Source organism: Temnothorax longispinosus, chromosome 7 (genome assembly GCF_030848805.1).
Source record: "Temnothorax longispinosus isolate EJ_2023e chromosome 7, Tlon_JGU_v1, whole genome shotgun sequence".
Classification (NCBI taxonomy): Eukaryota; Metazoa; Arthropoda; class Insecta; order Hymenoptera; family Formicidae; genus Temnothorax; species Temnothorax longispinosus.
The window spans coordinates 22000723-22023819 of record NC_092364.1 but is presented as its reverse complement, the minus strand read 5'-3'; the positions used below and the strand labels follow the sequence as shown (position 1 = coordinate 22023819).

At 44.7% G+C, this 23097-nt stretch overlaps 5 protein-coding genes across 8 annotated transcripts in view; 2 read left to right on the top strand and 3 right to left on the bottom strand.

Annotated features, from left to right (window-relative positions):
* The first annotated feature begins 2 nt into the window (after positions 1-2).
* LOC139816256 (protein CDV3 homolog) lies at positions 3-4045 on the top strand. The gene is made up of 3 exons (XM_071783664.1): positions 3-823; positions 1433-1863; positions 2013-4045. The coding sequence occupies exons 1-3, from the start codon at positions 644-646 to the stop codon at positions 2137-2139; spliced, it is 738 nt and encodes a 245-aa protein (XP_071639765.1). The 5' UTR covers positions 3-643; the 3' UTR covers positions 2140-4045.
* On the bottom strand, positions 4044-6440 carry LOC139816258 (putative gamma-glutamylcyclotransferase CG2811). 2 transcript variants are annotated; one of them, XM_071783668.1, is made up of 5 exons: positions 6285-6440; positions 5104-5292; positions 4760-4909; positions 4531-4652; positions 4044-4453 (listed from the first exon to the last, which is right to left on the bottom strand). In XM_071783668.1, the coding sequence occupies exons 1-5, from the start codon at positions 6396-6398 to the stop codon at positions 4417-4419; spliced, it is 612 nt and encodes a 203-aa protein (XP_071639769.1). In that variant the 5' UTR covers positions 6399-6440; the 3' UTR covers positions 4044-4416. The 2 variants fall into 2 exon arrangements, with proteins under 2 accessions (XP_071639769.1, XP_071639768.1); XM_071783667.1 differs by having other exon boundaries at positions 4044-4652.
* A 46-nt stretch (positions 6441-6486) lies between these two features.
* On the bottom strand, positions 6487-10275 carry LOC139816263 (uncharacterized). The gene is made up of 9 exons (XM_071783676.1): positions 9345-10275; positions 9151-9242; positions 7902-9069; positions 7738-7837; positions 7606-7676; positions 7408-7525; positions 7215-7324; positions 7001-7138; positions 6487-6617 (listed from the first exon to the last, which is right to left on the bottom strand). The coding sequence occupies exons 5-9, from the start codon at positions 7651-7653 to the stop codon at positions 6603-6605; spliced, it is 429 nt and encodes a 142-aa protein (XP_071639777.1). The 5' UTR covers positions 7654-7676; positions 7738-7837; positions 7902-9069; positions 9151-9242; positions 9345-10275; the 3' UTR covers positions 6487-6602.
* A 430-nt stretch (positions 10276-10705) lies between these two features.
* Positions 10706-20416, top strand: LOC139815569 (LHFPL tetraspan subfamily member 2 protein-like). The gene is made up of 5 exons (XM_071782572.1): positions 10706-10933; positions 18273-18452; positions 18656-18928; positions 19510-19623; positions 19876-20416. Exons 2-5 carry the CDS (start codon positions 18323-18325, stop codon positions 20016-20018), a joined length of 660 nt encoding a protein of 219 aa, XP_071638673.1. The 5' UTR covers positions 10706-10933; positions 18273-18322; the 3' UTR covers positions 20019-20416.
* A 173-nt stretch (positions 20417-20589) lies between these two features.
* Positions 20590-23097, bottom strand: part of LOC139815563 (uncharacterized) — a 38321-nt gene continuing 35813 nt past the window's right edge. For all 3 annotated transcript variants that reach the window (XM_071782559.1, XM_071782560.1, XM_071782561.1), the window contains exons 13-14: positions 22885-23022; positions 20590-22739 (exon numbers count right to left, since the gene is read on the bottom strand). In XM_071782559.1, the coding sequence (XP_071638660.1) occupies positions 22515-22739; positions 22885-23022 (363 nt within the window). In that variant the 3' untranslated portion in view covers positions 20590-22514. The remainder of the gene's footprint in view (positions 22740-22884; positions 23023-23097) is intronic.

Sequence of the window (23097 nt, the reverse complement as noted above, 5' to 3'; positions counted from 1 at the left end):
TCTCGCACGCCTCGGCCTCGCACGGCGTGCTTACTGCTTATTCGAGCCGAACGTGCACGGTTGACGAGTTTACGTCGTGGTCGTCGGCAGATCGGCGCGAACGTGTCCCTCGCGAGCGCGTTGAGAAGCGCGTCCGGTCGTCTGTCACGTGCGCGGAGCGACGCGTGGTTTTCAGGTTAGGGATCACTCGTTCGCCGTGCGTCCGCGATCTTCCGCTGGAGTCTCGCGCGACCCGCGTGATCTCGCGTTCCGTCGATCGGACGAGGAAGCGCGTCGCGGTCCGCGCGAAATATCGTCGGAGTCGCGAGACGAGCATCTGAGCCAGCGAGAGGTCCCGCTCTCGCGCGACATTCTCATTATTCTCAATATTGTCATTCTCCCGCGAGCGTTCAGGCGCGCACTTGACTCGCGCGTGCCGTACCGCGTACCGCCGTGTGCCGTGTCGCGTCGGCGCTGCCGACTTCCGGCGGAGACAAGCCCATGTGGACGGCACGGCGGATGCCACGATCCACGATCAGATCAGTCCGTGATCAAGCGTGATTCTCGGCGCGCCCGTGTCCGCACGTTCTCGCACGTCGCAGATCTTTCCGCTCTCCCTCCCGGTTGCTCCCTCGTCGCGCCATCCGGACTCCGTCTCGTCGCCATGGCGGACCTGGACGATTTTTTCGCCAAGAAAGACCGGAAGAAGGCCAAGGGCAAGAAATTCACCACGACCGACGAGGTCGCCAAGAAACTGGAAGAAACGGGCAAGCGGCCCGCCGAGAAGCCCAAGCCGAAGGAGAAGCCGGCTAATCCCGAGGGCGAGGAGTCCCAGCACACCGAGGTAAGCCGAGAACGGGGACGACGGATCGGGCACGGCGGGCGTTTCAACGCGTTTTCATCGCGGAATTCCGAAACCTCGTGTCCGCGCTACGGCGCTGCCATGTTTGATTCTTCGCGAAGGGGGAACGGTCGCGTGGAGTGGGCCGACGGCGACGACGACGACGCGGGACGTTCCTCGGACGTCCTGGGGCGCCTTACGTAATCCCCGGACCCGCAGGGTCGCCCGCGCGCGTCGCGGCAGCTGTTTCGCGTGCACGTGTTCTTCGGATCTTCCTTCCCCTCTCCCCTCCCCCCTCCCCCTCTCTCTCTTTCCACCCGAAGAGAGAGGATGGGGTGATTGTTCGCGAAAGCTCTCGGCGGAGAGCAGCATATGCGACGTGACAATTAGCTGAGTACCTTTTCTTGCGGCTACTCCAACCTGTCATTCTCACATTGCAAATTGCATATGCGTTACGAGCTGCGAAGCATTTTTATCGTGAGCCACGAATATACCGTCGTGCACGACTGCGCGAGAGTCACAAAGGACTTGCGATGGATTGTGACAGTGATACGTGTGAAGATAAATTAGAAAAAGCGACATGAATATATCACGAGGGTATTTTGTTTTTAGGACGAAGACGAGTGGAAGGAGTTCGAGGAGGAGAAGAAAGACTACAGTGGTTTGAAAATAGGACACTTAACGGTGAACGACAGCGTTGACGTAGAATCAGACGGAGAGGGTGGTGCCTTCGAAATCGGTTCGGACGGAGAGATCGTTGAGGGCGGCACAAAGCACACAGGACCATGGAAAAAGCGGGAAGTAGTGCCGGAAGCGCCCGCCGCCGAGGTGGTGGAACCGACCCCGCCCGCCCCACCTGCTGCCGCCTCCTCGACTGGAAGTAGTTACAAAGCACCACACTTACGAAATCAACCTACGTTCGCTAGTCCGCGACCACGAGGAAGAAATATCGCGCCCGATATAAATAGCGAGGAATACTTCCCAACCCTGAACTCCAAGCCCCCCCAGCCAAATAATGGCAGCGGTCCATGGGGCACCAGACGGTAAGACGTAACCAAAGTCTTGGTAATAATGTTCCCTTAGCTGTGCGGTACGAGATATTCACGTTCACGCGGATAAGGAGGCACGTACGTTGCCTTGAGCGATATTGTAGTCCGATATCCAAGTGTAATGTCGGTGGTTTTAATTACAGGCGGCGAGATGAAGGAGCGTTTGAGGAAGTTCGCACCCGAGGTGGCAGTAGATCGTACACGGTGCCAGATTCGCAAGCCAAGCTCTCCCTTGGCAACAAATACGACGCCCTGCAAGATCAGAGCTGAAAACGCCTTTTTTCAGCTCTGATCGACGGAATCAAAAACACGCAATCACATCGTCGCCCCTCTCCGCTTCGTGGCCCAACCTCAACCTCGCCGAGAAAATCTATTTTATAGACTAGGTGTATGCACACGTACACACGCCCCGAGTTGATAAAATTTCGGGGATGCTACGTCCGGTTCTCTCGTCGGCGATTCCGAAATGATCGTGAGACGGATCGTCGATCCTATAGGTATTTGCACACACACACACGTGCGCTCATGGACCTTGTAACTAACTCGAAATGAATATCGTGCATGTGCGCAAGCTTATTTTCATACCGTATAGACAACGTGGTTGGAAATCGATTTTTATATATTTCATTTTGTAATCAGCATAGGGTGTAGTATGCTGCTTCCAGGAAAGCGTCAGGACGATGGAAGAATGGATTCTGACGCTCGAATCCTCAAAAACCGGTGGGCCGGAACGCGACGTTATTACCGCGAGTAATGCGTTATCGTTACGCGGATTATAGTCTAAAGAAAAAGTATCGTTCGTTAAGGTATTTTACGTGGTATTCGCACTTTCTTTTTCATACGGTGCTACTTTTAATTTAGCGTGCATACGTACTGCCACGATCGATGCCTTCTCATTGAGTATTATCGATGTAAATAGGACTGATCATGTTGACACGTCCGAACACGATAAGCTTCGAGATCGAGATTCACGCGATTAATGTGAGCGGCTCTGTATGAGAGCTATCCTCGAATAACATCTTCGAAGGATCGCGGGATGCTTCTTGGACTCTCTCTCTTTTTCTCTCCACTTTCGAGTGGAGGGAGAGTATCGCTTCGCTCAAAATGGCAACGTGCGTCAACGAACGAAAATTTCTAGATAAATTAAGGTATATATGTATAATATATATATATGTACATGTATATTATTAATCGAATTTTTCGCGGGGCTGGGCTTTGGAACGGCGCGGAAACGGTAAGAGTTTCGAGAGAACGACGACGAAGTAACACAAACGCAACTTTTTGAGTGAGAGTAACGAGGGGCAAAATAGTTAATTAAAAGCGTGAAACATAAGCTACCGTGTCGCGGTGGGGTTGTGCACAAAATAGGAGGGAGAAAGACATACGCATACTTACACACGTGTTAAACATAAAACGGAAATTCTATGTACGCTTTTGTTGACGATTGTATAATTCCTCTTTTTGTTGATATCAAGAGTTTCTTTCCCAAGATGAAGAACACGCGGCGAATAAATATCGAATCCGTTTCTTGGGGAACGGTTCCTCTCGTTGGCGGATCCTCCTCGGCGGGGTGACCCGTGACGCGTGTTATTTACGGAACACGAGGAGGAGAGAGAATGCCATACGGAAACGGTAGATAATAATAAGAATTCTTGTATAGCGTGTGATAAAATGTGATTATTTATAAATAAATTTCTTAGGATAACTCGTACACGTACTGCCTCCGAGCATTTTTTTTTAATTTGCCGTACCGTATACATCGTCGATCAACCGATTCTCGAAGCGAGGAGAAGCGCAACGCTCGATTACCCGCGTGCGCGAGTGATCAGTGATCTGGCCGATCGTCTTTCCGCGACCGGCGACCGCGACTCACGTCCGTCGGAAGCACGTCGGCCGCGGATGAACATCGCGTTTGTATAACGCCCAGGAGAAGTTTAACTTGAGCACGCGGCGGAAGCGCGCAACACCGGTGCCTCTTGGAGACAGTTTCGAATTGATTTTGATCGCCGCGGCAACGCGGACTAGCCTGCCCTTTGTTACAGAATAATTGAGATACAATAATTTTATCGCTACTGTTACATGAGAGCGAGCGATAGAATGACAGGAAGTGAGAGTGCGCGAAAGTGTGGGATGCGAGCGTACGTGACGTATTTAATAAAACTCAATCACCGAGATACTTTTATGCTAGTTTCTTTCGCTCCTTTATTTGCAAAATCCCATTTTATATGTCTGTCGGCTAATTCTTTCGATTTGAAGATTTGGAAGAATAGATAATTATGTTAATATAGGAACGATTGTTGTGCATCACAAATATATAAAACTAATTATATATATATATAAATTATTTTTATTGTAATTGGTTCGGAAGAGACGTGGAGTTGCTTCCTTAAAAATATAACTTCAAATAATTGCGCCGCTATGCGTGCGATACAAAACAGCCTTGTATAATTCACTCATTGTTTTCTGCGTCGTCACTTTTCCTGAATTCACGAGGATTAACGTAGGAGAGACCGTTCGCCATAAGTAATAGCACCCTCGATCGAATATTCAAAGAACATCGTTGGGGCTCGACGCGTCGTTGTCGCTGCAAAGAGACAAAAGCCGCCGGCAATGATTTATTGCACCTCCTTTCGGTGATCGTAGGACGCATCGCGGACATACTTCTCGCAATATTTCAGCCCGTGACTTCCGTTGTTGGTGTAAGACGCGTACATGGTACTGTCCAGCAGGGAAGATTTGTATCTCGGCAGAAAGTATATCCAGGCTTTCGTCGACTCGCCGACCTAAAAGGAAGGAGTAGGTCCGTCAGAAGAAAAATTATAGATGCCTGTTGCATTCGATAAGGCGTTAACCCTCGGTACATGCACATGCGTAAATCCATCGAATTTACCTCCTCGAAAGGTTTTCCAGGTTTGAGCGCGGCCTCCGGCGCTAACAAAATCTCTTCTTCCGTTCGCTCGTAGAACTTGGGATGTTCCTCCAACTCGTCCAATTTTTTCATCATGTTGGAATCCACATCGTATATCTCTCCGAGCACGTACTGTTTAAAACAAGTTGTTTAAGAAAATTTTATTACGATTGACATAGCGTGACGAATAAAGGTCTTTTAAGTCGGAATTAAAATCGCAAGCGTAAATAAATTAAAAAAATTGAAAAGTGGAAAATTTTTTAGATTAACTATATTCAAAATTAACATAGATTCAATTGTTCAAGGAGCTCCTTTTTTCAACTCACGTGGCCAGCACCGGCTTTCTTCAACAGGAACGGAATGTTGTACTTCGTGGCGATGATCAAGGGATACCGGGTCGTCGTCCTGCCGAGACCCAGGAACTTGGCGTAGCCGTTCGCGGTGTCCTTGATCAAGCCGTGATTCGGCTCGCCTCGCTTCAACGTGCCGTACACGAACACGCGGTGGAGCGGGCTCTTGAACAGGTTTTCGTACATTTTCGAAAATCGCGGGTGGTAGCCAGGTTACACGTGACTTCCGGCTGACGGCATCGCGACCCGGAGAATTGCCGTATTCGCGCCGAGTGATTACGTCAATCGATCGATCCAGAGATCGTCGAGATAACGAGGCTGAACTTTACGTTCTGAAACGGTACCGTGGAATGTTGCACGCAGCGAAAGATGATTTCGGGAGAGTTTTTTCACGGAGTACTTCTGTATCTTTCCGAACTTCGAACCCGCACTCGGAGAACGCGCGAGATTCTCTCGAGTCGCGGCCCGTCAGACAGTCCGCGAGAAAAAAAAATAACGAAGAACTCGACAGCACGCAATGATGCAATAACGCATGAGCGCACAATAATGCATAGGCACACATGGGCACGCAATAATCAGCTGTTGCGGACGATAGAATGTGTCGTCGTTAGATGTCGGTACTGTCGATCGGCGCGGTTATTTAGAATTACTTATCTCTGTCATGTAAAATGCAATTTGATTCCTACCCCTATAGCACGAAATATATATTGCAAATATATATTTCGTGCTGTAGGGGTAATAACGTAATATACACCATAAAGTAAATATAAAGCGTGGGTGGGATCGGGACCTCATCCCCTTATAAAATGTATGCTACGTTGGTATCTGATTAAAAAAAAAAGATTTGAAATTCAGCTGTACAGATGTCATCCGCACGAGATACGAACAACTGTAATTCTGTACGATCTTATTCTTCACATTTTAATTTTATTATCACTCTTATTTACACATGAATGTCGAACAAACGCGAAAGTAGCGAGTGGATCGCAATTTTAGTAACTTGACAGAGGGATGGTTGAATTCTAAATAATTTACGTAAAACAATGTAATATGAATTAACGAGACAGAATTTTCAACGTGAAATATGAAACATACGACAATTTACGACGTATCGTATTTCGTTAATGAAGGCGTCGTCGATGCGGCTCGCTCGTTACCTCGTCTGAGAAGTCCACGTCCGAATTCTTCGTCGGCGAGGAGGAATAAAGGGAGTCCAGTTCGATAATGGCGATGTTAACGAGCACGGTAACGGCGGCGACGTGCAACAACATTTCCACGAAGTGCAACGACCGAAAGTGACAATGCGGCCGCGGGGCTCACTCTCGGATACCCTCGGATGCAGAGGGTATCGCGCGCTGGGCAGAGCGAGATAAGATAAGATTTTCATCCAATAAAATCTCATCCAAATGGCATCGTTACCGATCGCGCCACCCCGCGCGGCAGCGAGTCCAATTGGAAAACCATGAATCGAAAATCTAAATGCGGAGACCCTAAGGAAAAAGAATAGAATTTCTAAAATTTTAATTCTTAATTGCAAATTTTAATTCTTTTTGTTCATTTCTACTAATTGTAAGCTCCGGTCAACGCCAGCAGGCTATATATATAGGCTGAATGAAATTACATTCTTATTTATGTCTAACACAAATCTTTCCCATAATAATCCTCGACAAATAGACGTAAAAGAATTAATATAAATAAAAATATACGTCTTTGCGTAAATAAATTGAATAGCCAATTGAATAAAGAAGAAAAGCAGTGATTTTTTTAAGTTTTATCCAGAAGTGTTCAAAATAGGAGAATGTGTTAAAAACGAAATTGTGAAAGACACAGGAAATCTGAGAGAATAATCAACTGAGGGAAATTGTAACCGTACGCTGATTTTGCTCCGCAAGATTTCGCTTTCCACCGAATCCTTAAAGTCCGCGTCTCGTATCGTCTGATTGCTCTGTCGTCTGCGACACAAAAGTTCTTGAAATGTTGTCCAATCTTGGTTCTTTTTGATATCGTTACCCTGATCACAGAAAGAGGAAGCTCGCAACGATAAAAGCCTCCTTGGATATATTGATAGTGCATACGATAAAGAATACCTCCAAAAATACATGTAGCAACCCTCTGCTGCAATCGCTTAATAGCATATAGTTTTGATAATGCAGACACGCTACCAAATTCTTCACAGTCTTATTCGTCAATCGATTAACTAGGTGTAAATACGTAATTTGCAGCGATAATTCATATTCAACAGAAATTAGTTGATATATATATGACATAATGAAAACTTACAACTTAAACTCAAATGTTGCAAATTTAAATTTCCACTAGTCACCACAGAGCCATTTATTGCTATAGTTTCTTTTGTAAATGGATGATCGACATCGCTGTTCGAGGGCCTTCTCGAGGTCTAGGAATATACATTTAATACTTACACCTTTCAATATATTACAGAGAAACAATAATCAAAATGTTATTAGAAATAAATACTTGAATGGAATTGTCCGATATCGCCGGTGAATTAGATTGGATTCGCATCTTCGACGAACTATCTCGGCTCGCTGCATTTTGGGAATTATTATAAAATGAATTTTAAAATAATTTCGAAAGCTCTAAACGTACTTCTTTTATTAGAATTTTGAAGCAAATTCTGACGCTGCCATATTTCACTTTCCTTCGACCGCTCCGTGACGAGAGTTTCTCGGGTAACTCGCCTATCCAGCTATAATAATGATCATTTGTTTATTAATAGGCAAAGTAATATCATGGCGAGATAATCTATCAACCTTGCTCTCCAGCTCGATAAATCTGCGACGTCGAAGGCCGACGATTTCTTCGTGAGTCAAAGTAAACCTATCGCGTCATATAATTAAAAATAGCGCTCTAAATTGAGAAAATTGTCTAATTTACTCGCTACTACTGTCAAAGATACATAGAAAGTTCCTGGATTATCAATGAAGCGCCGTCGTCCTGTATCTCGTTTCCGGTTAACACCACGCTCTGCAGAGATCTACGAATAGCATCAGCAAACGTTATGTATTTTCATTAAAACTCCTTTTGCGCAGGGAGGGATTAACATCTCTACAGATTAGACTTCTGAAAAATGTTTGGCAACTACATGACCGATTGGTTCGAAGCATCGCGGCGATATACTCGGCACCGATGTCTGTAATGTCGTTGTCCGCCACGTTAAGAGCGATCAATTTTGGGTTGTTTGGCGGGTCCCGATACCTCAGCTCGTTTGCGATCTTTTGTATACCGTTGTCGGATAGCTTACACATCCTCAGCGACAGATAGCGTAAACTGGAAGACGCAATTTTTTTTATGTCTAATTAGGCGTTTGCCGCGAGAAATGGGATTGTATTGAATTTGCGATGCACTTTCTGGTCGGTGCGCAGAGCAAGTAATAATTCTCCTGCACATTCGCATTGTCATCTAGATTCAGATCGTCCAGACATTCGAATTCCGTCAGCATTTGTGCTATCTGCAGGATACCGTAGGCATTTATCTGACAACTGGGTAATCTGAGAGAGAACGTAATTATCAGTTGTCGCAATGTGCTCCGAATCACGCGGCTTTTTAAATTTTGTCTCACTTGAGCACCGTGACGGTGTTATATCTCTGCAGCGTAGTGTTCAATGCATCGAGAATACAAATCGACACTTCCTGTCGTGCAACGTGAAAAATGATACGAGCACATAAACGCGAATGTCATATCTAAGTTGATGACTGTTAAATATTAGTGTATTTTCATGGCTTATCTTTACATTCCAGTTTCTGCACATTTTCCATCTTTTTAGGGTTTTCAAAAGAAATGTAAAAGATAGGGATATCTTCCTCTGATTTGACCCTAAATGAACCGTGAATTTCAAAACATGACGAAACATTCAGGAACATTCGGAATACTTACTTTTCTGGCTCAATCTTCGCGTATTGCTCCACGTCATCTCTCACCTACAAAAACGTAAATGTTTATACAATAAAAATTAATTATACATACAGATCTACGGTATGATAGTATTTATAAAAATTTACAACAAAACTAGGTAACGGTTCTACGTTATATTCCTCGCAGCGCGTCAGAAACTCCGTAATAAAATTTTCTTGAGGAGTCTCTTCCGAGTGATCTATTGATGCAACAAATAATCATAATGTACCATTTATTTTCATAATCCTACATCTCGATTCTTCCCCTAACTCTTTATAATTTTTATAATAAAAATATTAACCATTTATCCAGGATGCTCGATCTCTCATCGGTGCAGCGTGTTTGCTCCTTCTGCTTGTCATGTTTAACCTTTTAACATTATTTGATTCCTCTGCGACAAAAGAAAAACAAATGAAAAAAAGCGTTCAATGCACAATACATCCTAAATGTAATATCTAGGGAGCATTATGACGAAATTCGATTTTTAATCGCGAAAAATCAAATTGATTTTACTGCGTACAAAGATTTATACATTTTGAATTATGTAACTATAGATTTTTTAAGAATATAAAAATCCTTGATTTTCAATATTTCGTCTTGTGATCGAGGCAAGTCCCCTTTTGTACATACACATCACATATTCGCCGGAGCCTGGCGCCGTAGGCGCCCCCCTCATTGCGAACGACGTGTAATCTGATGCTCGGGAAATATAGGGGTGACTAACCCCCTATGAAACCACGCGTAACTCAAAAGAGGGGAAAGGGGGAGAAGCCTACGGGAAAAGTATCGAGCGAACGCCGCGCCGGTGCGTGGTTGCGTAATAGAAGACAGCAAGGATCGAGTCGCGCGATAAAGACTGGCCGTCGGGCTTTCGAGGGATTAAAGTCTGTAATTACAGGCGCTGCGGGGGGACGTTCACCAAAATGATTTGTGTCGGGGGTCCTAACGGCGCGCGCGGCGCCGCAAACGACGGTCGTGTAACCCCGGGCTCGATCGATGACACATCTCGACGGGAAGCGGACAGTCGCGCGTTAAGTCGATGCTGCGCGCGAGATTCTTGACCAACGAGACAAAATTACGATCATAAATCTTTATGGGAAAATAGAGGGAAGATTGTCGAGGGATATACGATCGAAACATTTTCAAACTTGTCGAGGCAAGTCAAAGCGTTTGATGTTCTCTTATTTAATTTTTCTTTTTTAACACAACGTCGACGATGACCATTCATCCGAATAATTATCCGAGTTCCTGCCGAGTTGCAATTGCATATTGTCAAATAATTCAGACGATGAGTTGTCACGTTTTCACAATACCATAAAAACCCCTTTTTAAAAAAGGTAAAAAAAGGGCGCCAAGTGTCAAAGGGCGCGTCATATTGTGCGTAGCTATTGCGCGAAATAATATTGTTTTAATTAAAAACCCCCTTATCAAAGTCTTTGATAGATGTAGATTATACATTTGTTTAAATTTTGCAGCAGTCTTGACTTCGACGCGTCCTTCGAGAATTTCACTTATCGCAACGAGACACGAGACCGTTCTTTCGTTCATGATCTATCATCGGAACGAGATTGATCGCGTCAGGATTCTGTCCTCGCTTATGTACGCCGGCTGACAAGTTCGCGTCTCGTTATAGCCTTATAGCGCCGCTCCAGCGAACGCCGCGCGTTCTTCAGTCGTGCCCCGCGCGTCCAGCGAGCCGCACGCGAGGTGGATTATGTGCGCGTTTCGAGCCCACGATTAAACGCACGATCGGCGAAGAATCGCGCGTGTCCCATCGAAACAGTGACTTCGATACGCTAAATCATCGAAACATCGTTTGTCGATGAGACGCCGCGATCTTGCCCGGAAAAAAACCGTGCTGGATCAAACACGGTAGAGAGGCGACGAAAAGTAAGCTGCATCCAATTGTTGTTGTTTGTAACTATTATTCTATAATAGCACGTAATTATAGGACGTATTGTAATTTCTAATTTTCAAGCAGTGTTCTCCGCGAAATTCCCTCGTCAGGAATTTCGGCGGAGATAATAATTATTTCCGCATATCCGCGTGAGGTCCTCAACTCGGTGAGAACAGAGCAGAATAATAAAAATTTACGGCTACGCCAATCCGTGGCGGAAGGGATTAAGGGATTACCATTACAAGGAATAAGGATTCTCGTGCAGAATCCGTCGCCCAACCGTTCGTTCGTTCGTTCGCTCGCTCGTGTTCCGCATCGATTTACGAGTGTTTACATCACGATGTCAGGGCGCGCCGGTAATCACCCGGTATTATGAATTATGCATCCCAGGGTGGTTTCGAATTTCCTCCCGCGATCCCGGTCCGCTTCGCTCCTCCGCCGTTCGCGAGCGGTCGTTAATATTAATTAATTTCGGGCGCCGCTAAATTGGCTCAAATTGCGACGCGCTCGTCAATTAAACCGCTTTGTCGTTGGGAGTTGCGTTTCATGGACCAACCGGCGAGAGTTCTTCATAGTTCCATTATTCTCCTGAACGCACTTGTCGAGTCGCGTCTGCGTGTTTGTTTTGGAGAAATATTCGACGAGCGATGAGAACTAACATGTATAAGTGAAATTTAATTCGTCGCCCGGATCACGGGATTCGATTTCCTCGTTGCTCACTGAAACGGGATAGCCTGTGGGCTATAAGATATTCCCTCGTTGCACTCCGTTCACGCGGGAATATCTCACATCGATTTTGTACAGCTGACGGAAAAACGTGCGCAATCATTCGAGGATAATCGTGACTTAAAAATTATCGTCATAGTTTTGATAATATATTTTATTTTATTTATTATTTAAAATGACACGAGAAGAGAGACAGAGATTTCTTAAATTAATATATTTTAAGCTTTTCCAAGCTTAGAAATTTCCGCGATTCCAGCCACCGAGTAGTTTTCGCATCGAATGCGAATGGAGCGCAAAAACGCCGGGAGATCTTCCGAGATGAAATCGTATTTCCAGATGTTGCCGATGCAACTCGGCGCAGCCGGTCGATCGCTTGTTACCACTCGCTTGTAAATTCATCTTATCCCTTTTTTTTTCAACGCGGAAAGGAACCGCGTGTGCTTCTTTTTCTTCGTGAAAGGAATGCGAGCGACTCGCGTCTGGTGAGCGACTCGTTGAACAAAAGGGTGTTCCCCGCTTGCTATGGGGGGACCCGGGTCTTTTCTTTTCGGCCCTCAAGTGGGTCAGAGCACTCTGTATTCACGAGACACGAATCGAACAATTTGAAAAAGTCAATCGAAAAGATACGAGAGCACTTGATAGAATAGAAAAGAAAAAGAAACTTGAGAATGATACAATATAAAAGTTTTCAAAAAATTGCATTCTGCTCAATCTCGTCGAAAGATACGACGAATGACCGTTGAAAGCACCGACTGAGTATCCGGAATCCGTAATATCTATATAGAATATAGAATCTCTTACATGGCGAGAGATTCCGCGTAAAATAAGAAATGTATTTTCAATTTCTCCATATTGCGATCGCTCGAATCAAATTCGTGAAGTGGATTCTCACGGGTGTCACGCCCACTTTATCGGGAAATCCGCTCTTCTCCCTCTCGAGAACCCTTCCTCAAACCTCAAGAAGTAGCGTCACGCATGGACGCGCATTATTTAAAAGTCGACGTCCGCGAACGGTAATTAAAATGCGCCGCGCGTTTCACGCAAATGCGCGAGTTCTGGCCGAACACGTGGCAGCAGGCAGGCAGCCTGCGAGCGAGCAGAAGAATGAGCTGCGGGGAAGAGTAATGACCGCCAATCGAATCAGCTACGATTTTACGAGCGTGGACAGTTTATGCGTTCCCGATAGGAACAAAGAGAGGAAAAAGTTCAAGTTTCAAGAATGTGCGTGTCTCGTCCGAACGAGAAGATGGGGAAACCGAGACGAGTACGAGGAGGATCAACTTTAAGATAATGATTTTATATTGGCGTTTTTTTCCAGTTGGAGTTTCTCATTTCTGAAAAAATTTCTGAGAATTCTAATTTTAATTTATGGAAGGTATGGTTTCGTGCAATTGTACCCTTTTAACTTAGCATATCGAGCGTATAATATCGTCCGTCGTGAATTTTTCGCTCTTTCGCAATCAAGTCGAACGGAAGTGGTAGTAACCTACAGAGGGACAAGAGCAGTCGGAACGTTTTACATTCCGTGTGGGTGTTTCCCCTCGTCTCTCTCGCAGCCTCTCCTTCTCTTCCTCTCTCTCTCTTTCTGTTTCCTTCTTCGATCTCTCGTTCTCGTCGGTCGCTCTTCTGTCTATTGCTCCTATCTTGTCCTTTCTTCCTAGCCTTTTCTCCGTGCTGGTTCGAGACCAGCATAGCCAGTCGCTGTGTCATCGAGGCCCGATACATCATAAATATAAATTGGCTGGGCGTTCGTGCGTGTGCGCGCATAAATGAAGCCGCCTGCGTGCGTGCGTGCGTGCGTGCGTCCGTGCTCCCGGCAACGTTAAAGAATGTTAATGTTAACTGGCAGCGATGCTCGCCGAAAATGATAAACAAATTCACCTTAGAACCGAGGAGTTTTGCATCCTGTCATAAACGCGGGAATTTAACAGGAGGAGTAGCCAAGGAATAATTTTCTGCGAGGGACCAGTCTTCCCCCTTTTTTCGCAATTTATTTATTTTAAGTAAGATAAACCTAAAAAATTCATTATTTTTTTATGAGAACCGATTATGATTGTGTTATTTATATTATTTTATACGATCAGAATCAATGATAAATTTCTTCTCCAGTTCGTACAGCCATCGCTGGTAAATGCAATCTTTTATATCTTTCGTTCTTTTGTGCTGAATTCTTTAAAGATTTTTCTGGATCCTTCGTGGTTTTATTTTACTTCCAGGAGAAAGCCAGAGTTATGACTCTAAGTGCGTCGTGAAACAACGAGATCGCGTGAGTGGTGAGTCTCGCACTCTCGCCAGAGCGCGGAAATAATCTCGATTTCGAGCAACCGCGATGATTAACAGCGTTCGTGGAATCGCCCGTGGGTCCGTCCATTTCAGCCGCAACATGCTCCTTGCGTTCGATCTCTCCTTTCTCTCTTTCTCTCTCCGGAGGGCCCGAATCCGTCTCTCATCTTCGCTTTAAACGCGAAACGCGACGAGCGCAGGCGAAAGCGCGCGGCTAAAACGGGCAGACCTAATCGTGCTGGCCTTGCGATCGCCTTCGGCGATTAATGCCGCGCGCGCAGAAATATGCACGCACAGACGTGGACGGCAAGCGGCAACCGGCAAGTGTGCAACTTCCTGAGGCACGAGATAAGCTCGTTAACGGCGCTTGTATGCGTGCACGCCCGAGAGCGCCAAGTGCCGCCGATAAACTTGACGGATCGTTTTCAGCGCGTGTCCAATCTAAACACCATATACACATTCCATATACGCGACTGTAAATTCGAATAATGTTACGTGTACGCAAGATGTCCCGGGCCTATCGAGAAATCCTACTCCGCTACTTCGCAGCCTATTCAGTTTTTATTTCGCGCGATAGTATACGCACAGGCGCGCTATTCTACAAATAATAATACCGATAATAATTCTTTTATATGTGCCTATTATACGTAAAATTATATGTCGATATATCTGGAAATAACGAGAAACTAAAATCGGAATCGTCGCGATCATACGAGGATTCTCTTCGATGGATCCTTGCATGCTGAATCTAAAGCCGACGGTTATCTTAATCGCCGAGCCTGCGATGCCGGTCGGCGAGATCACCGTTAGGCCTCAGGATCGTTGTCGTCGTTTCTTAATTATCCCGTCGTTAGAATCGCGGCGGCCTGCATCGCCAAGCACGCTTATCACGCGTGAATTCTCACCGAGCTCGTACTCGGAAACAATTTCTCGCGCTTCCATCATGCACTTCCGGCTGATCGAGCGCTAATAATCGCCGGTGGTATAGTGAACGACAAAAACCACGTCGATTTGTTGCAGGCATATGAGTGTGCTTTTTTTACGCCAAGACAAATATCATGCATATCTTAAAGTTTTATAGTTCAGTATATGTGTTTTGTATACAATATAAAGCTATATGTTACAATTTTATAAAATCCTACGTCCTCGCGCTTGTTTTAATTTCTATTACCTAAAATAAAACTATGTATTTAATTCTCTGCTAGACTTCGTTTTAGGAATATTCCTTTAAGTGTCCGACAATAATCAACTGGCATGTTTGAGTCCCACTTGTCCTGGTTACATGATCCATGTCGAATGACTCACAGCGCGATTAGAAGACTAATTACGCGTCACATAGATTACCCTGATGGGGGGAGATTGGTCGTACGCTAGGCACGGGTCGGCCTAGGACCGGTCGATCGTTTTCCAAACGATCACCTTCGGAATCGCGATAAATCACCACGGGTAAAATCGATGGTAAGCGAGACGTTGGCGTGGTGAAGCCATGGAAGAAAAGAGAAAAAGGTGCGTTTCCTCCTCTCTCTTTCTCTGTTTTTCTTTCTCTCCCCGTAGACTTGATTTGGTGGAAGGCGAAGGGGGAGGACGAAGACAAGAGATGCGAGATGCAAGGGAACACCTGTCCAACAGCTGCCTCGCATATGGCGAACTCGCGAGATTATGTAAGGAGGAGAGATTGTGTAGGTGCCTTGTTTTCAAACCGCCGCTGGCAGAGGAGCCCTCGGAACAATTAAGATAATCCGCGTCGCGTTAATCCTGCCATTGACACGGGTCCTTCGAAAAATCTTCCTTCTCCAGACAAATAAGGCCTTCTCTGCCTTCTCCGCAAGTTGGCTAGGGCGCTGTCTTCTTTTCCGTAACCTTCTTAACATCTCTATGCAATCAAGCGATAAAGATTCCTGTCCTGGATGTTTTACGTCTTTACCCCTTCGCAAAAGATTATATATTTCGTATATATTTTGGATCCTATTGTGGGTCCGTCTGTGGGTGGCATCTGAATCTCTCATTCGGCTCACGCATCTTCGCGGAATGCAATATCGTCCCTCTTCTTTTCCAGCCGTTGCACAGACGCTCCGACCATTAGTCATCCGCCAATAGGTCCTCTGTCCGGTAACTCACGGCCAAAAAGTCGTAAGTCAACGGAGAATGCTAATAATCTGCTCGTAAGCCCAGATCTCTGGTGTATGCGCGGTCGATCCCGTCGTGATGATAAACCTATCCTTTCTTCACAAAAACGCATTCGTCAATTACGTGAAAACCGTTTTAAACGCGACAGCGATTGCACTCCGAAATCCGCGTACGAATAAACGATGATAATTAAAGTGACATCGAGATGGGAAGAATTTCGCGCAAATTTTGAGCGAATTCCGATCTCAGTACGAGTTTGAGGATTAATTCACGCGACTTGGTGGCTCGCGCGCGTGGTCTCGGCGAAAGGGGCCCGCGCGGGGCCCGTATCGCATTATGAGAAGGCGTGGCAGCGCTACACGTAACAATGAAGCCGGTATAATTAAAATAAAGGAGAAAAGGAAAAACGCCCGCAGTTGCCTGTCGTGCAGACTCGCAGACAGCAGCCGGCCCACGCGTCCAATCCAATGCCGCGCTCTCGTCTCTCCCCGTCCGTTCCGAATCCCATAGATTGTCAATTGAAGCATGGCTCATTAATTCCCAATCACGTGCGAAGGCGGACCACCGTGGGACGCCGAAACAAAGAGCTAAACGTGACGGAAAATCGTTTAAGTGGAAAAGATAACCCGTTCAGCGATGACAGCCGATTAGTTATCGTTAATTGGCGAACAATATCAGGAAGATGAGAATTTGTCGGTATTTTTCTCATAATCTCTCTGAAAATAATGATTCGACACTTAGTAAATTAAGTTTGCGATTTTCGTGGTCGTTAAAATGCAAAAGAGATTGATTAATCTGTGGCTTAAAGGAACGTTTTCTTAAGATACTCTCGCGATACATCAACGTCATCTCAGGGAGAGAGATTCATTTATGTTCCGAGGTTTGAGACAGCGCAAATATAAACAGCGATTAGGGGGTGATCCTAAGTAAACATACTTCGTGAAGTGGTTGCGAGTTGCAGGCGAGGAGTGACGGAAATAAAAGCGACAACAGTACCGCGCGAGTGCCGACAAATTTCTTCGGCTTTATACGATGATACTATTACGTTTTTTCTCTATAACTGATTTGTATACCTTTGGAAAACAGATTTCAATACAGTAGTATCGGAGACCGGATTTTTAAACTCGCAAATCCGCAAGATTACATAAAAAATTCAAGTTTCGAAGGTGCTTTCTTTTCATATTTAATATAGGTCGCGTTTAGCCTTGTCGACCCGTCGCCGGTGGAGATCAAAGTCGACCTTTCGATTGGTGGTGAGAGGGCCAGAGCGATTAAAGTTTGCGGGTTTGAAGAGCACAAGAGAATCTCGAGAGGCGAGAGAGTGGTCTCGAGCAGGACGTGTGGCGTAAAAGGCGAAAAGGCGCCGCCCACGAATACGCCGGGAAGAGAAGGCCGGAGCTATTATTCGAGGCTATCGCCTCGAATTAACCCTTTCATAGATCACTCTTTTTACAAGGATATTCTTTTTAAAAGGAAATTCTCATTATCGCGTGCGCGCAGATAAATTAGAAACGTTTAATGTCTTCAAACATTATACGATAAAATTATTCAGGAACTTCTATTTAAAGTTGTATTTTAATCTATGTTATTCTAATCGACAAGAAAATTACTAGCGAGGCTTGTAAGGAGACCGCTATTTCCCGGGATGACCGCAAAGGTCTGGTCTCCCAGAATCGATCACGAACAAAACGTTTTACAACGTCCGTTTGTCGGTGATTCCACGTTGTCGTGAGCTAGATCCGAGGATCGAGTGATTTCTGTAGCCGGCGAGGAGCCCCCGTGCCCTTTCACGATTTCCGTGAAATCAGAATAAAAAGACGGAACTGTTGGCCGCTGTGCCGTAACCCGAGATCTGTGTATCCTACGTGTTTCGGTCCGTATCGCAGCCACGCTTTTAATGCTCGCGCTCGACGAAGGAGAACCTCGAATAGCAACGACGAGCGGCGCGGCGTTTTCCTCGAAATACTAATGTGAAAGGCAATTACTCTGGCATTCATTCGATTGCGGCCGCTCATTAAAATCGAATTTCGATAGAGGCAACAAGAACGCGATCGTATTAATTACCAACATCAAATCTTACTTATGCGGGAATTTGAAAAAGTCTTAATCCTTATTCATTATAATTATGCCGATATAATCTCAATATTTACATTCAGCGTAGGTGCTAAAATTCATGATCAATATGTTATTTTTCAGACACGATCGAGTGTTTTAAGAATGGCATAGAAAATCAATCAATCGGCAGCATGTGCTATGTGATAGTCACTGGACGCAGCCTGCTATGGACGCTCTTGTCTTTGGCAGCGTTAATGGCAGTTTTAGCAGGCCTTATCACCCCCAGATGGCTTGTAGGACCACTGACAATTAAGGACACAAGTAAGTATCTCCTTCTCAACTGATCAACTCAGACGAGTTACGTATTTACATAACAATTAAATAAGAAAATGATCGTCAGATAAAGTATCTCACTTAAATCTAGATCAGATCCGCGATATCGAAACAGTTCCCGTTGTTTATTTGTCGAGGCAACGTGCATCGGACCATTGATATATTGTCACTCGTTGACTCTAAAATTTTAGAGAATGGCACGGAACTATACACGCCAACCGTCGGGATCTTCAATCGTTGCACGAGATTATTCGGCAAGACGCACTGCGCGAATTTCAACATCGACGGCTTCGCGACGGACTCCAACGTCTTCCCGGGATGCTGGAAGGCGTCCCTGTTCTTCCTGTCCGCGGGTCTGGCGGCAATGTCGGTGACCGTGATAGCCGCCCTGCTCGGATGCTGCGTGCAGAGCATCGGCCGCAAGAGCATCTTCAATCTGGCGGGAGTGGCGCAAGCCGTTGCCGGTATGTAATGTTGCTCTTCGACGGAGGCGAGGATCGAGATGATGAGATGACGAAACGACGAAACCCCGACTGGCGACTAAGCTTCTTAGCTCGCGGACGAAATAATCCTTGAAATGATGGCCGATATTTTTATACGTTCCAAAAAGAGATTTATATTTCTCTCTCTCTCTCTCTCTCTCTCTCTCTTATATGTATACTAGGATTTGAGTTTCCAATACTTCTTCCTTAGAAATTACAACAATTGCTCCGATATATACAAAAACTCGCTGGCCTTTTATCATCAGTGACATTCTGACATTAGTGAGAATGACGCAGATCTTAGAAAGCAATGATCGCTTCGTTGCAGCTGAGTATTCCGCGTGCGTAACATGCTTTCAGGCTGACAATGGTATCTCGAGAGTGCGAATGACGCAACCGCCATTGTAGCGAAAGGTTGTGCCCGGAATAATCAACGAGCATGTACTTAAAAAGCGGTCCCATTGTCACGGTTCTAACAAATCAAATAATCGGGAAACGCATCTGTACGAGATATGCTTTACAATTTTGCACGTCGTTCTAGTTTTGCGCATTTATTTCCACAGGAATACTGTATCTTTTCGGGATGATCCTCTATCCTGCTGGTTGGGGTGCCGAGAGAGTGCAGAGAATCTGCGGTCCTGAAGCCGACGCCTTCTATCTTGCTAACTGCAGTCTCGGTAAATTCAATGTTCAACATCGAAAGTTAGAAAAAAATAATTTTTTATAAAATCAGTCTTTTAAATTCTTCTTCTCAAGAGACAGACAGTTACTTTTATTCGTTAAATAAATACGATGAAGATTTCCGTTCCAAGAATAGATCGATCGATAGGCTCCTTGTTTGTTACACAAAATAATAAAATTAAATTGGATTCTTGATCGAATCAAGTTAGGAACGGCTGGAGGATGTAAAAGAGGATCGTTTCTTCCAGGTTGGGCGTTTTATAGCGCGGCTATCGGCGTCGCTCTCACCTTCGTCTGCGCCGCCTTTAGCGGACAGGCGGAGAAGTCGACGGCCAGCGACAAGGTCCAAGACAAAATGAACGAAGGAAAGACCCTAATATGCTTAGCCTGAGCATGCAAATAAAATCAGCGAGGGGTCCGGCCTCGCCGTAACGGGTGCCGTGGTGCGAAGCGTCGAAATGGGATACTCGAAGAAGACCAGTGCAACCAGAAATATTCACCTCGTTGTGTTCACCGCGCGGCAGAAACGAACGGAAACGAAAGTTTTGCTCGCGAATGAAATTGTTGCACTATCGAGTAATTAATTGCGGGCTCGGAAGGGAAATGGACATTTTGCTGAATGTCATACGCGACGCATTGTACGCACGAAGATTAAGTATCGGATGTACTTACCGTCTTCCCACACTTACCGCCGCAATTTATGACGCCTACGGTGTTCGCGGAGAATTCCTATTTTATATCTTATACATGTGTTTTTATATGTCAAAGAGAAATAAACAGTAAAACGTGCATGTTCGTTTTTTGTGGATGTCCTTTTTGTCACTGGATGCGAATAAGGTGAATGTACTGTCGCAACAAAGAGAGAGAGAATATATCCTAATGATTTCTCTTCAACTCTCATTTGTGCCAGCCTGATTAACTTTTCGAAAACGCCGTTTACGTTTTCAAGCACACTTGACTGATAAATAATGGAATTTATTTATTTTATTTTCAATTATTAACAGATTTCGTGAAATTCGGTCGAACGTATAACTTAAATGGATACATGTACATGAAATTGTCGGCTGTCAGTCGATTATGTATGTATGTACACACGTATAAATAATGAAGGCACCAAGGGAATCAACAATCAATAAATTATATGGGCAAATTTGTATGAAAATTTCGAATGAGACGAGTGTAATTGGCAATTATAATAAGAAATGTAACATTATAACGGAATCGCGATTACAGTTCGTGTATGACGACGCGCGTGGGATTATTTACTTAGAGTATGAGTGTTATTTGGTTGATGACTTGCCGTTAGAACCGCTGACCATTGATCGGACGCCGAGGAGTAACGCTATCGTACAACTACGCGAAGAAAAGAAGGATGTGACGTGTCGTGACGAGAGATATTCTTGTCGTAGGAATGTCAAATTCGGCGGATACGTACGTCGATCACAGTCGGATTTTCGTCGCGGAGATTCGTCGCGATAGTGAGAATATTATCAATGCATCTGCCACGCGTTTGCATCCGGATATACACCTCTCGCTCTGTCTCTTTCGACAAGCGTTTCAAATTATGTGCAATATTCGACGATTCGTCAAACACAATCATCTTACAAGTAGTCAAAAAAATATGTTAGCCAGTCGAGTGTTCCTAGCGCATTTGTTAGCCTTAGCCTCGCGCGCGAAACCTGGAAACATCGCTAAGAGCGTTTCCGAGGAGAACGTGGGATCAATTTGTATATCCACGTTTCGCGCGGGAGACGCGAGGGTGTAACTGCACATGATCATAATTAGAACAATAATAATACAATAATATTTATCGCCGTGAGACGCGCAATATATATGATAAGAATAATAGGAATCTTTTTACTCCTACCTGGTGTTGACGATATCTCTCAACGGGGGAAACTTTATCGACGTCTGATAGAAAAAGCTATTAGGCGAACACTCGGCGTGGAGTCGGCCTTGTGCAAATGTGAATATTCATTAATTCTATTTACATACATAAGCTACGTAATAAACTGTCCGTCTAGGTTAAGGAGATTGTGAATCATCGAAACGGAACCTATCCTAAATAAATTAGTAAATAATGTATTTGTGTAAAAAATCGTTATATATATATGTATATATCAAATTATTATATGTTACAAATTCTTATCAATTTTTTTATCCTTAACCTAGACGCATCTCTCGACTTTTAAAATGCGACTGATTCCCATTAGTGAAAATTCTTGCGGAACCACGTTCCTTTTTCAGTCGTCTGTTCCTAACTTCTGTCTCACGTAACTTATTTTAATTTAATATTAATATAAATATAAGTTAATAATTTCTGTCCGGAGAGACACGTAACGTAGAAAAACAATTTGATAAAGTGCTACAGTAAATATTTCACCTTTCGTTTATAAAATATCTTTACTGGACAAGGAGCGACACATATCGTATCGCGTTATTGCGCTAGAATGCTCGAAACACGTCAAAGTTTGATGAAAAAAAAGAGAAATCGCTGTAAAACGTAAACACCTGCTCTTCGTTAACTCGTATGTATATCCTCTCTTTCTTATTTGTAGTAGTATTAAATTTTCAGCAACTTCAACACATATTACATGATCTATCTGCTTAATACTTTCCTGTTCTTCGCCGCGCATAACTCACGTGTGATTCACGCGCGCGCACGCGCGCAGCAAAGGATAATATCTTGAATGATAATTATAACAAGCAAATTTGATTTTTTTTGCCGAAGCTGATTGCCGTCTCGTGTACGAGCTCGAGCCCTTTCTTTCTCTTGCCTTTCGCGTTCGAACTGACGGTCTATACGCGCTAATATTTCTTAGGAGTCGCAATGTCGAGCGATAGTATCGCTCGATCAAACTCGGACTCGACATACAATGGTTCGTCGTTACGTTTCGGGAGCGAAGATCTCGACGGAATTATCGGCGTTCTGCGCGTTGGAGCGCATCGCTCGTCTCCGTTCCTCAATCATTTGTCGTCGCGCTTGCTCCCTCGCTTCTCGCGCCTTTTTGTTTGCCTCACTGTTCGCGGTCGGTTTCGCTTTGTGGACTGGTATGACTCGGCGTTTACCGTTCTGCTGCGAAGCCGACGCGGTTTTCTTGTCCGGCATGACCTACAGCACACGGAATAAAGTGTTAGAGGTACAATCGCGGAAAATCAAAATGTTACAGAATGTAATTTAATTTTTATTTCAAAGACGGAATATGAATCGAAAAGTTAGAGGATGATTCGGTATCAACAATAATATTTCGTCATACCTCTTGCCATTGCGACTTCTTCAGTTTCTCTATCTGGTCAAAAAGTTCGTTTACTTGAACAACCTGCAGCATCACCATGTCCCAGAAGCCAGCCAAGTCCTCGTTCGTCGTTGGAAATTCTTCACCCGGCATCTGATTCTAAAATATCAAGACACGACATTAATTGTAATCGGTTTAGTGCTTCAGATAAGAAACAAACAATTAGAAAGTTTC